Below are 15,671 nucleotides of genomic sequence, written 5' to 3' on the forward strand. Positions count from 1 at the left end.
ATTTTTGATAAACGCAATGAAAAATCATGTTTTAAACAATCATTTTTTCTATGAAATATGAAGAATAAAAGTAACAAATCTTGGAGATTGGTCCATTTTTGACTAATGAAATATATCTAGAATGCCTACAGTCTCTCCAAAAATGACATTAAACAAGCTTTTGACCTCCTCTTTAAAATGATGTCAAATTGAATATAGGTAGCGGGATTACTTTTCTCATGATTAAAAATAGAATGTCAAAATATTATTTTATTTTCTACATAGTTCTTAAAGCCGTAAAATATGAGGAAAGAGTCATCAAATCAATAATGACATCATAATGGTTCTAACACAAAAAAGACAGTCTGAAATCATTTGCTTTCCATTTAACCTGCATCATCGGATATGCCGGTGTTGCCTTCGTCGCCGATTGCTGGAACATGCGTCGCCGACGAGCGATTGTGGCAACGCAATATACCTTTGCTGATTAGGAAACAATATGGCGTCGAGGTTATCATATATTCCATAAAATCAGTATTTCCAAAACTACAATTTGTCCTACTACATTGAAATACATTAAGACTGCAAGAAGCTAAAATTTCTGGATCAAATTTTAAGATAAGTATCAGTTTTAAGGTTTAATCGTCTTGTTTGGAGCAATGTGACTTTGCCAACCGCTCCATTTACATCACCGTTTCCCGATACTGTCCCCGGCAAGGCAACGTTAATGGAAAGCGCCCTATATCTTGACGGTTTGTTCCTGTTTTGCACACATTTGAAAATTAGGTATCGAAAAAATGTGTGCGAAACGGGAATTTGACCAGGTGAGATTATTGCTTAATTGCTATAGTCTATATCACTATTCCTGCGAGGGCAATTGACAATAAAATAAATAAAACATATCTACTCGCAATTGAAATTTACATGTATTTTATATTACAATATAACTTTAATAAAAGCACATTTATATAATAATTGACATCCATATTCATGAGTTTGATTTCAAACATCAATTTGGTCATGAACAATTTCATTATTTTTTTTAAACAAGAAAGATTGCTGCAAAAATGTTGAATATGTAGAGCCTTTGTTTAACTTACTGCCTACAGAAAGTTCATATATGTACATGTACATGCTAAAAGTTTGAAGAGAAAATATCATATGTTAATATTTAATTATTGCTTTTGCTGACATAAATGGAAGAAATGTGTCTAGTGAAAACGCCCCTAAATATTTTTAATTTATGTTGTGTTATATCTTGAATAATCAAAGAAAATAGACAAACTGTATGATGATAAATAGGCAATTTTATATGTATGCTTTAAAAACTGTAAAGATTATTTTACAAAACCTATCAAATGTAGACCTAATTCATGCATTTTCATTATTTGAAGCATAAAAAAATAATAAAAATTCTTCAAAATTTAAGAAAATTAGAGGAAATGCGGGCTAAGCAATATCAATTTTAGTATAAATATTTATTCTGATTTAGTAGTATAAGCTGATAGACATTCTGATATTCTATCATTTCATTGAAGAATAGAATATTCAAATCTTAAACAAATGTCTACAGAACTACAGAGATCCACAATTATTTTTATCATCCTTTACGTTGAGGAAAAAGGTAGTGACCTTGACCTGACCTTTATGCAAAAACGAAAAGGTCAAAATTGATAAAACTGATAGAATCATTTGGTAATATGATCCGTTTGACTGTGTCAAAATTTCATGAATTTCTTATTATAAGAAATATGTTTGATAACGAGAAGACTCCTTCCTTAAAGTCACTACTTCAAACATTGAAATATTTTGTGATAAAGATCTGTTTTCTTTCATCATATTCTTTCTGTAGATACGAAACAATTAATTATAAACATGCGTTTTACATAATTTGCAACTCAATTGTAAAAAGAGACACGGAGTACCCCATATGACTGTCTATGTAGTTTTCCCCTTCATCATATAATTATCCATTGAATCCATTGAATCCATTGAATCAGAGTCCAATTGGCTTTGAACCAGCAATTTTTCTTAATTCATTTGGTTTTATATTTAATGTAAATGGACAAAAATGTAAAAGTCAATTCATCTAATCTAATCATTATTTTTTTATCAGACTTTTTAAATATATCATTATCTTTATTTTATCATATTTTATTTAGACATAAAACACAACAAACCCTCGCGGCGTGTTCCCGTTTTGCATACATTTGATAATTGGGTACAGAACAATAGGTGTGATTTAAATATATCATTATCTTTATTTTATCATATTTTATTTAGACATAAAACACAACAAAATATCTGTATTCTTCTTGTTTTATCGTTAAGGCACTGATAAAACACAGGTAAAAATCCAGGTAAAATCTTTGACTGAAAACAGACCATAATTGCTATCACAACACAAATCACACCTATTGTTCTATACCCAATTATCAAATGTGTGCAAAACGGGAACACACCATCTTGACCTTAAGGCCACAATTTTTTGTCTGAAGATTTCACCTCTCCCTGACAGAAAAATATACAGAAAGAGTTTTGAGAATTAAATCAGGGAGACTTCATTTATTAAGTGAAGAATGATATGTACAAATTCAAAACTTAATTTTAAAGTATTGCAATATTTAATAAAATATCTTTGGACAGAGTTAACTTAAAAACATGTTAATTGGATTAGAAGCATGTCCACAACAGACAATAAAAAATCAAACAATTTCTGAAAGAAAAAAAAAGCTTATCACATTCTTTAAATTTGATTTATTTAATGTATTAATTAACATCTTTAATAGATGAAATATCTCGTCGTCATTTATATTAGCTAAATGACAAATAAAATCTGTCTCTTTACTTCAGTATATTTAGGGGTATTAGTCCAACCTAATTATCCATTACCACTGTTTTGTAGAGGATAGCCAAATGGTTAAATTATGATTGTTTTAGTATTTATCTTGCAGTGAAAATGTCTTTGTTATTAGTCAACTATCATTTTTTTTTTTGCCAATGAGGCTAATTTTCAAAATCATGAACTCAGAGTGACTTCAACTTCTCTTTGTGAGGAAATTCTGGTGAAGTTACCGCAATCACATAACTTCATTTATTCATTTCTGGTTGTCAATTTCAATAAAAGATTTTGCATGAATGATTTGATTTTTATAATAAAAGTTTAAAATTTTAGTGGACCGATGGTCCACCAAGTCCTGAACTGTTGGTCCACCTTCCCAAATTTTGGTGGACTCAGGCCACTGGTCTTACGTTAGCGTTGAACCCTGAGAAAAAATACCTGCAACATTATTTTTCACAATCTTATCTTTTCCTATCATGTATTAATCCTATTATATCTTTCTATCGTGCATTATCCCTATCCTGTCATCGTTAATACCAGTGATTGGGAAGGCCAAAAATGTCAATGGGACTATGGCCCTGCAGTTATTAATTTTAATGGGCCATTTTCATAATGAAAGGGCCATCTATTTATTCATTGGGGCCATTTTGTAAAACTGATGCAATTTTTTGCTTAATGATAAATAAAATCAGTCTCTGTACTTCTGTGTTTTTTTGGGGTATTAGTCAAACCTTACCGTTATGTAGAGAATTTTTCAAACTTTGAAGGTAACTGTTGTAGGGAAACAATTTTTTTTTATTATTTAGACATTAATTTTGCGAGTTATTAACTAATTACAAGTAACAACTTATTGTAGTATCGACACTTAAATAAACATCGGTTGTAATTTTCAATGCACAGTGTGGTTGCATCACCCGTATTTATAACCCCAATAATAGTAACGATAAGCATGGAAGGAAAGTCGTGAGTTTTAATAATCACAACAGGGATTAATTGAGGCTGTAAAAACTTCTTTTCAATTAGATAATCATCATTTTACTGCATTTGGGGTTAGTTTACATAATTGAGAACTCAGAATACTGGGCGACTTCAACTTCTCTTTCGGAGGAAATTCTGGAATGATCTACCACGCATAAATGAGTGGAAACGTTTTTATTGGTTGTTTATTTCTATTTTACCAAACACGACCAATGAAATTTGATGTTTTAAAACGAATGTATTAAAAGAAGATTAGGTAAGTCGTACAGAGTAAATTTCCAGCGGACATCGCTACAACTTTTATAACCGATGAGAAATTTGAATGCGCACTTCGGCGCTTAGAGTAATTGATTTAATGCGCCATTTTTCTCTTAAATGCGACTATGGCGCGTGGCGCAGGTCCTTCCCAATCACTGGTTAATACTATCCTGTTGTGCGTTAATCCTTTTAGGTTTATTGTTCAATAGTTCAAGTGCACATGTATTTTAAAACATCCTGATTACACAATTTCTGAAGTTGTACCAAAGAATTTTGACTTGGGTCAACTAGGGTGTAATTTTTCCTCTATAGAAACCTAATTTGTTGAATAAAGAATTTTATCATAATCTTATTTTCTGTAGTAAAATTGCAGAATCATGGAATTGTTTTCTTTGAACTAATTCTGAAATCCTTAACACAAGAAACTTACATCCACAGAATTTGGATGTAAACAAGAGGCCCATGGGCCACATCGCTCACCTGAGGAACAATAGGTATAATAAAATCAGCTTAATGGAGTCATAATTAATACAAACTATCTGGACAATGTACAATAATACATGCAGATCCTGTATAAATAATTTTTCCCCTGGATATTCTTATGTTTATAATCATTAGTCCCTTTTCTAACAGGACGATTTTATAGTCATATCATATGTTGAGTATTGCAGTTCTCAAAAAGATCCTTAACAATAGTTTATATATGGGATATAAACCTACATCAAACTCTGAACCTTCTTGTAAAGCCAAAGAATTGTCCTGGGGCCAAAGTCTTAACAATTATAAAGAATCATCTGGCTGATTAGTTTCTGAGAAAAGATTTTTAAAGATTTACTCTATATATTCCTATGTTTAATTTCAACCCCCCATTGTGGCCCCACCCTACCCCCGGGGGTCATGATTTTCATAACGTTTCACAACTTTGAATCTACACTACCTGAGGATGCTTCCACACAAGTTTCAGCTTTCCTGGCTGATTAGTTTCTGAGAAGAAGATTTTAAAAAATTTACTCTATATACATGTATTCATGTGTTAAACTTTGACTCCCCCATTGTGGCCCCACCCTACCCCCAGGGGTCATGATTTTCACAACTTTGTATCTATGCTACCTTCCACACAAGTTTCAGCTTTCCTTGCTGATTAGTGTCTGAGAAGAAGATTTTCAAAGATTAACTCTATATATTCCTATGTTAAACTTCAACACCCCATTGTGGCCCCATCCTACCCCCAGGGGTCATGATTTTCACAACTTTCAATCTACACTACCTGAGGATGCTTCCACACAAATTTCAGCTTTGCTAGCTGATTTGTTTCTGAGAAGAAGATTTTTAAAGATTTACACTGTATATTCCTATGTTAAACTTCAACCCCCCATTGTGGCCCCACCCTACCCCTGGGGGTCATGATTTTCACAACTTTGAATCTACATTTACCTGAGGATGCTTCCACACAAGTTTCAGCTTTCCTGGCTGATTAGTTTCTGAGAAGAAGATTTTTAAAGATTTACTCGATATATTCCTATGTTAAACTTGAACCCCCCATTGTGGCCCCACCCTACCCCCGGGGGTCATGATTTTCACAACTTTGAATCTACATTACCTGAGGATGCTTCCACACAAGTTTCAGCTTTAATTTCCTGGCTGATTAGTTTCTGAGAAGAAGATTTTTAAAGATTTACTCTACATATTCCTATGTTAAACTTCGACCCCCCCATTGTGGCCCCACCCTACACCCGGGGGTCATGATTTTCACAAATTTGAATCTACACTACCTGAGGATGCTTTCACATAAGTTTCAGCTTTCCTGGTCTTATGGTTCATGAGAAGAAGATTTTTGAAAATTTCTCGAAAATTTTCAGAAATTCCTAATTATCTCCCTTTGCAAAAGAGCGTGGTCCTTAATTTTCACAACTTTGAATCCCCTTAGGCTAAGGATGCTTTGTGTCAAGTTTGGTTAAAATTGGCCCAGTGGTTCTTGAGAAGATGTTGAAAATGTGAAAAGTTTACAGACAGACGGACAGACGGACGACAGACAAAATGTGATCAGAATAGCTCACTTGAGCTTTCAGCTCAGTGAGCTAAAAAGGTAGCCTAATTATTGAGTCTAATACTAGCGCAATTTTTTTGTGCACTGTGAATGGCAACTTTTTAACTCATATGGAACTATAGCTACCAGGTCCTCCATCCAAGTCAGACCAGGAGCTGCAGTCTACTACAGCTACAGAAAGGCATATGGTTTGAAAAATTTTAATTGTTAACCCTTAGGCTGCTACGCTGTCGCGCCGAAATTTCAGGTCCGCCACTGCTGCGCATGACTATTGTCCTTTTTTCGAGAGCGAGTTATCTAAAGTTTCCCTAAGCCTCGCTTTGAACAAAAACACGATGGCTATTGTTAGAAATGAAATATTTGACGAAAATAATTTTGATGGATTTAATCCTGCAGAACATAACTTAGGAGATTTTAATTTATTGATTTATGTGTCTTTAATGCACTTTGTGCCAAAAAATGAACGAGAATTAGATGCCGATCTCGAGGTAGGCTAGTCGCATGTTGATCCACCACCATTGAATATCCCATTCATCAGTAAAAAATATAGTGAATTTCGCTGTGCTGTAGAAGTATTTATTTTTATATCAGCAATTCAAGTGTATTTTCAAGAAGATTATATAGGATATTGCATACTCTAGTATTTTGCAGAAATGCCTGGTAAGGTATCCTAATTTTTTGCAAGAAAGCTTGTCAAAGTAGTAATAAACCATTAACAAATTCCTGCAAAAAGTTATCTAAAATTGAGGAACGTGTCGTCTCACCTTAAAAGATGAAGATTGGAGCATCTTATGTTTTTAAAGTGGGGGAAGACTGGCTTTTATTTTCTATCCATTTTGGGGGAACATAATGTGATTATGATACAAAAATCTAAAATAATTATGTGTACTGGAATGTTTAAACAAGAGGCCCATGGGGCCACATCGCTCACCTGAGCAACAATGACTTTATATGGGTGTTTAACGGATATTGTGCCATATGGACCCTTGGTAGAATAACAAAAAACAAGAAGCTCAATAGGCCACATCGCTCACCTGAGCAACACTGGCTTTATATGGGTGTTCAAAGGATATTGTGCCATATGGCCTGTCGGTAGATTAACCGAACATGAATATCCGAATTTTACACTTGTTTTTGCATACACTTAATCTTTGACATATTTACCTTTATGGAATACCATTTTTACCGAAAAAAAGATCATATGTAATATAAATAATTAAATTTTCAATTGGTGTTCGTAATTAACTTCCAGTTCCCTGTATTTTAGCCACCCCCCCCCCCAATCACTTTATTAAGCGATCAAAATACATGAGAGCATAAAGGTACATTTTCTCCCTCCACTCCTTACTAGTTATTGTATTTTATTTTAAAAAATCCTCTATGTGAAAGAACAAAAGTGTACCTCAATGCACCAGAATGAATGTGCTCAATTCCTCAAATTAAAAACATTGAAAAATTTAATTGGCCTTCTCCATTATAAATGATTGTCGTTTACCAGGCATGAATTCATTTCGTATGACGTATCATTACCTTACTCACTTGCCTGATGAATAAACTTAATAACTGAAAAATGTTGTCACATATATTACAGAGCTATAATTCAAATCAATGTATTGGCAGGCATGTTGCTTTATAAATGTACCAAGGCCCACCCATTATTTTCATCTATAAGTTTATAAAAAAAACAACAAATGTCTACAAACTAAGATGATTTTTCTCTGCAATCAGTTTTTAAGAACAACGATAATGCTTTTATCCTCATAATAATAATGTGTCAGGACTGTTTAAAAGACGTCGTTTTTATTTACTTGTGTTCGAAAAAATTATCAAAAATTTGTGTACTGGAAGATTTTATGCAATACATCATTTAAAAAGGGTCAATCAGTAAGGAGTTACAGCATATCATCCTTTTAGCAAGACATTTCTATTGATCAACCAAAATTTCAGCGTCAATCGTAGAATTATAAGCAAGATACAATAGCTTGGTTTAAGTCATGTGTTTGTTCACATGAGTTTATTACATTCAACTCAAGATTTTTAAACTTGGTATTTCCTATTCAGCATAGCTGCATTTAAAATATATATGAACTAAAGCATGACCTCAGCTCTGTGTACAAACATACAGTAGCCTGTGTCTTGCTTATAACTTGAAGCTTGACTCTCAAGTTAGTAAACAGAAATTTGTAAACAATTAAAACAAGAGAAAAATGCACTAAAACAAAGAAAAAACACAATTTATTTTTAATCATATATATACTTATATATTTCTAGCAGCGAAAATAATCTCCATTTAGATTGAAAATGCTGAGCATCTTAATAAAACATGTTGCATTAATCAACCATTACGTAGAGATCGTACCTAATTACATGTATGAATCGTATTTTATAATATGTTGTTAGTGCATCAGATTTTGCGCAGGTACAATGTAAACAATCAGTTGTCTGATTAACCAGTCTACATGTAAAAATTCTAAAATACAGGCGAAAGTTCCTCTCAAGTTAAAAAGAAACGAAAATCAAAACAAACTAAATCCACCGTCACAAGTGAAAATGTCAATGCATTGAAATATTTAACCTCTGATATATAATTTACTTCACATAAATGGCACAAATATATTTTGGATGTTTCAAATATTCCCTTCGAACGTAAACTGTTGCACAACAAGCAAATTTATCTGCATTTAAAATGACTGCTTTTAACATAGACTGGTTCTCTATCTCTAACCTGGTTTTTAATATATGAAATATTGAGCCTGCATGCATGAAGTTAAACTGATTGACCCCCATTCTCTTTGTCTTAATTATTATTTTCGTAAATTACTCAAATTTGAAACAGAATTAGTCCATAATTTTTACAATTTATATTTCCCTTTCAATAAGGATTATTTATGCTAAATTACGTTGAATTTGACTCAGTAGTTCTTCAGAAAAAAATTTAAAATGCACCCCCCTTTTTGTAAAGTTTCGAGGTTTTCTCTTTGAATAAAGATCGGTCTTTCATTTATGCAATTTATATTTGCCTTTCCATAAGGATGCTTTGTGCCAAATTTGGTTGAAATTGGCCAAGCGGATTTAGAGAAGAATCTCAAAATATAACAAGAGGCCCATGGGCCACATCGCTCACCTGAGGAACAAGAGGTATGATAAAATCAGCTCAATGGAGTCATAATACAAACTATCTGGACAATGTACAATAAATCATGTAAATCCTGTATAAATAAAATCCATTTTCCCCTGGATATTCTTATGTTTATAATCATTAGTCCCTTTTCTAACAGGATGATTTTATAGTCATATCATATGTTGAGTATTGCAGATCTAAAAAAAGATCCCTAACAATAGTTTATATATGGGATATAAACGTACATCAAACTCTGAACCTTCTCGTGAGGCCAAAGAATTGTCCTGGGGCCAAAGTCTTAACAATTATAAAGAATCATCTGGCTGATTAGTTTCTGAGAAGATTTTTAAAGATTTACCCTATATATTCCTTTGTTAAACTTTGACCCCCCCCCCCCCCATTGTGGCCCCACCCTACCCCTGGGGATCATTATTTTCACAACTTTGAATCTACACTACCTGAGGATGCTTTCACACAAGTTTCAGCTTTCCTGGCTGATTAGTTTCTGAGAAGAAGATTTTTAAAGAATAACTCTGTTTATTCCTATGTAAAACATCGACCTCCCATTGTGGCCCAAACCTACCCCCAGGGGTCATGATTTTCACAAATTTGAATCTACACTACCTGAGTATGCTTCCACACAAGTTTTAGCTTTCCTGGCTAATTAGTTTCTGAGAAGAAGATTTACGGTATATAATCATATGTTAAACTTCTATCCCCCATTGTGGCCCCAACCTACCCCCAGGGGTCATGATTTTCACAACTTTGAATCTACACTACCTGAGGATGCTTCCACACAAGTTCCAGCTTTGCCGGCGAATTAGTTTCTGAGAAGAAGATTTTTAAAGATTTACTGTATATATTCCTATGTTAAACTTCGATCCCCCATTGTGGCCCCACCCTACTCCCGGGGGTCATGATTTTCACAACTTTAAAATTTACACTACCTGAGGATGCATCCACACAAGTGTCAGCTTTCCTCTCTGATTATTTTCTGAGAAGAAGATTTTTAAAGATTTACTGTATATATTCCTATGTAAAACGTCGATCCCCTATTGTGGCCCCTCCCTACCCTCGGGGGTCATGATTTTCACAAATTTGAATCTTCACTACCTAAGGATGCATCCACACAAGTGTCAGCTTTCCTGGCCGATTAGTTTCTGAGAAGAAGATTTTTTAAGATTTACTTTTTATATTCATATGTTAAACTTCGACCCTCCATTGTGGCCCCACCCTACCCCCAGGGGTCATGATTTTCACATCTTTGAATCTACACTACCTGAAGATGCTTCCACACAAGTTTCAGCTTTCCTGGCCGATTAGTTTCTGAGAAGAAGATTTCTTAAGAGTTACTCTATATATTCATGTTAAACTTCGACCCCCCATTGTGGTCCCATCCTCAGGTGAGCTAAAAAGGTTAAGTTTACAATTCAATAAGTGGGTTTCTGGAAGAACAGATTTTGAAAATTTTCGTAATAAATATTGACAATTTTTTATACTTTTTTAATCTTTAGCTTTTAAGATCTGTGTACAAACATAGAATTGTGAGCAAATCTCTGTATCTTGCTTATAATTCGAAGCTTAACACTCAAATATGGTTAGTAAATAGAAATTGTAAACAACATGCACTACATGTATAACAAATAAAGAAAACAATTTATTTTTTCGAAATGAATCATATATATATACATGGATATACCTACATATTTCCGTAAGCGATATCAAACTCTATTTAAACTGAATAAACTAGAGAAAATGCCGAGCATCTCAACAAAACCTATTGCATTAATCTACCATTACGCAAAAGATAATGCCGAATTACCGATAGAATGAATTGTATTTCAGTACCCATACATCAGACTTTGCTTAATATGCGCAGGTAAACAGTTAACGTAACTGTTTGATTTACCGAAGTCTCTGATTGATTTGATACGAAAAATCACGAAATACAGACGATAGTTTCCAGGTTACAAAGCATAAATAATGAAAACGAAACAAAAATCAGAACAAGCTAACACCAACATCATGTGTGAAAACTGTCAACGCATTGAAATATTTAGCCTCAATTTACAAAATCGGCACCAATATATTTTTCATGTTTCAAAACTTCCCTTCATACGCGAACTGTTGCACAACAAGCAAATTCATCATAGTCAGATCGACCCTTTTTCGTATAATGTCATGGCTGCTTTAAACAAAGAACCTCGTTTTAGAAGTATGGAATACGAGTCTTGGTAAAATGGGTATGCAAACCCGGGCTGTGGCAAAATAAATGCCAGGGCAGATCGGCAATCGTCAATTCCAAATACGCATTATTTTGCAGCAATATCTACAGCGAATACAAATATACTAGTCCATCAAATATCCTGAAATTTTAATGAGATTGGCAGATTAATAACTGCCAATCTTTTGTTTTGCCAAGGCCAAGTCTTGCCTACCCATTTTACCGGATGCCGAGCCCGATTGAAATACGCCTTTCCTTTATTATTATTTTCGTAATAACTTCGATTTGAAACAAAATTACCCCTTAATTTTTGCAATTTATATTTTCCTTCCCATAAGGATAATTTATGCTAAACTACGTTGAATTTGCTTCGGTAGTTCTTGAGAAGAAGATTTTTAAAAATGCACCCCCCCCTTTTTCTACAGTTTCAAGGTTTTCTCCGCTTTGAATACAGATCGGACTTTAATTTTTGCAATTTATATTCGCCCTCCCATAAGGATGCTTTGTGCCAAATTTGGTTGAAATTGGATAAGCAGTTTTAGAGAAGAAGTTCAAAATGTAAAAAGTTTACAGACGGACAGACGGACAGACAGACGGACTGACAGACGGACGACGGACAAAATGTGATCAGAATAGCTCACTTGAGCTTTCAGCTCTGGTGAGCTAAAAAGTTTATAGAGACGAACAGACATACAGACAGACTGATGGACGATAGATAAAATGTGATCAGAATAGCTCACCTGAACTTTTAGCTCAGGTGAGCTAAAAAACATAATTGCTTTAAAAAACATTTTATTATTATAATATAATAATAATAATAAATAAATCATATTTAACCTATATTAATAAAGTGGTTTAAATTATCACAAGGGGTCATGCTGTTTTGAAAATAAACTACAAAATTAAACTTTATGCATGTTTAAAGTTAGAGAAATTGTATTTACTTAAGGCTTACATGATGTAGAACTCTTTTGTATTAAAACCCTCCCCCCAAAAAAATTTGAGGTCACACCATCTATTCCGCTTGGTTTACATAGCGCTCTGAATAAAATGCTAACTTGTGATTTTCTGATACTGAAGTAATCAACTAAAAAAAATTGATAATTGATGAGGTTCACACATCAATCTAAAGAATAAATGCATGTATGAATAAATATATGCATTCTTATTAAATAAATCACAACTGTTATCATTCAAAGTTGAAAATGACCCAGAGTAAATTTTTATTCCAAGTCGAGTCCTTCGCTAACTGAAAAAGTATGTTATAATTGTAATCAGGATGTTTAAAATGCACTCTCTTAAGTCTAAATTACCGTGTCGAACTTGGCATCTGTTGACAATTTTCACAACTACGCGGAGATTAATCAAATACTAATTCTGTTTTAGATTTCAATGAACGTGCTCTGTTTGTGGAAAGTCAAAGGTATAAGAAAAGTCTCAAATCGATATTGTTTCAATTTTTCCATAACTTGTCATTTAGAGTGAATGTCATGATTTGATACCGATGTCATGTTCACTTGATAAAACAAACTGGAATAGATAGCGTGACGTAATAGATTAAAGTTCATTGCAGCTCCCATGGCGTGAGAATTTAAATTTTCTTGATTTATTCATTGTTCTGGTTTTTTTTATGAAAATGAATATGATTTACAATTAAAGTAGATGATAATTAATTGATTTATTGTACAATATATTTTTATTTTCCTTCCCCTTTAAGGCTCCTGTACAGTTTTTTGGTGTTCAACTAATCACATGCATGCAGCTCTGTGCTGGTAGCAGAGATAGAAAGTTAGAACAGTGTATGCTGATTTATGAGTCATTTTCAGCTTTAAAACACCATTACCTGGGTGTCAAATCTTTCAACGCAGTGTCCAGTACCTCAGTTGTTTTATCTGACCCTTGTGGTAAAGCCTTTGTATCCTGCAGCTGAGGATTTCCTGGAATATCTGTTACCTCTTCATCATCAGACTGAGGTACTGACTGCAATGAAAATTGACATTTACAATTATGTACTTCCATGGTAATATTAGAGACCAATAAGGTGAAGCAAATGTTACCTGTGCCCTTCCAACATATTGAACGAGTTCAGAAACATCAAAATTGACCTAACGTAGAAGAACATACAGTCATAAATAATTTGGCTTATTGAATTAAAAGAATATTTACGATTGAATTTTTAAGTGAATTAGTTGAACTTAGATTTCTCGAATGGAATGGATATGTGGAAAGGATTTTTAAGTCAAACCCACTTATTTTTTAACTATTTTACCCTCGATATCTCAAATGCTCAGATATCTCGAAGTTTTTGAACAGTCCCATCTAGTTAAAGATGATGAAGTTTGACTGCAGTTGTTTGCTGTTTTTTACGATATGCCTAAGGTGGATTGCTACACAAATGGAGTTTAAGTATTCAATTGCATTGCATTTCAATCTATATTATCGACTAAATATCCAATAAATTAAAATCACAAAGTATTATAACACCAAGAAATATAAAAGAAAACCTTATACTTTTTTATATTTGATATGACATTGTATCATTTTATACATTACTGTTTTTGATTGCATAATACAATTTCATAATGTATATTACAATATAGTATTGTATCATATTCGATACATTATGATATTGTATCATATGAAAAAATAAAATTTGAAACATTTTTATCATATCATATGATACAATATCATATCACATAAAACATCACAAAATTGTAACATACGATTTAATATTTCATAATAAAGTATGATATTGTATGGTAGAATATTGTATCATATTCGATACATTATGATATTGTATCATATGATAAAATATAATTTGAAACATTTTTATCATATCATATCATACAATATCATATCTTATCTCATACGTGTGGTGTATATTACCTGTGTGATAAACCTTTGCTATATCACACGGGTGATGCTATATCAAATACTTCCGGTCAGAACTATTTTTGACACAGCCCCTCGCTTCAACGCTTTAGTAACCTATTTTCGAAGATTTGCTAGTACTTTCAACATAACTATATCTACTACAAAAATTAATATAAAATTGATTTTGTCAAAGATTTAAATTACAAATATGAAGGAAAACACATAACTGCGTAGCACAGGCGTCGGAACCGGGGGCTATTGTGAGGGGGGGGGGGGGGGGGGGGGGGGTTGGGTTACCCCCCCCCCCACCTTTTTTGCAAAGTTATTCATAACCGTAACCACAAGACCCTTTTTTCTTGTTTGTCAAGATTTTTGATAAATTTAGTCCACTTCAAACTTTCAATTTGCTTTGTGAAGTTTATAAAACTACAAATTACGTTAACTATCAAGGAGTTCATCATGACGACGCGATGAAAACAGAGCGCTCTGGTTGTGTTTATATACAAGAACTTACCGAAATAATGTTTCATGAGACTTTGATTCCACCACCAGTAAGCATCCTTATTCACTATTTTCAATTTCGAATGATAAGGCTAGCCTAGTGTTTGTTTTATTAAACATCATGCATCAACAACTGTTCCTCGTTCGAGTCAATTCAAACTAACGAGCATTCGCAACTTCGTGTATGTCAACAAACTTGATTATTCAACTCTTCTAATCGGAATTTCCATTTAATCAAGTAAATAAGCTCTAAGAAAAATTATCTAGAGCTAAAAAAATATTTTAAGGTTTATTTCAGTGAAACTTTACATCAAAACAGTTAGATTTATCTCAGGAATGACGTACTAAATTGTATTGCGCAAGGTCACAATAGCCGCATAACACAACGTTGCATCATCGTTTTTAATCTTTGAAAAAAAAACACCAATTTGTGTCACACAAGGGACTGTCTCAAAAGCTTCATAATATAAATCAAATTGTATGAGATAAATAGAACATTTATAATTGTGTGATTTTATATTTGCTTTATCCAACTCGTTGAAATGGTTATATTCGCTCGGCAAGCCTCGCGAATATATACACCATTTCAACTCGTTGGATAAAGCAAATATAAAATCACACAATATAGATATCCTCTATATACATTATTGTATCATATCATACCACATTATATATTACAATATCATATAATACAATTTCATGAGATAAAATATATTACATAATTGACCAATTCCATATTATACAATATCATATATGATATGATATTATATATGTTACAATATTGTATCATAGGATACAATATTAAATACTGCAATATCATATGAAACAATATCATGTGATAAAATAA

The 15,671-nt window shown here is 33.0% G+C and overlaps 1 protein-coding gene across 1 annotated transcript in view; it reads right to left on the reverse strand.

The window, feature by feature from the left end:
• LOC128167220 (phosphatidate cytidylyltransferase, photoreceptor-specific-like) overlaps positions 1-15,671 on the reverse strand; it is a 108,989-nt gene that overhangs the window by 80,575 nt on the left and 12,743 nt on the right. Inside the window, exon 2 of the mRNA XM_052832799.1 lies at positions 13,293-13,429. Coding sequence (XP_052688759.1) covers positions 13,293-13,429 — 137 coding nt within the window. The remainder of the gene's footprint in view (positions 1-13,292; positions 13,430-15,671) is intronic.

Source organism: Crassostrea angulata, chromosome 10 (genome assembly GCF_025612915.1).
Source record: "Crassostrea angulata isolate pt1a10 chromosome 10, ASM2561291v2, whole genome shotgun sequence".
Classification (NCBI taxonomy): Eukaryota; Metazoa; Mollusca; class Bivalvia; order Ostreida; family Ostreidae; genus Magallana; species Magallana angulata.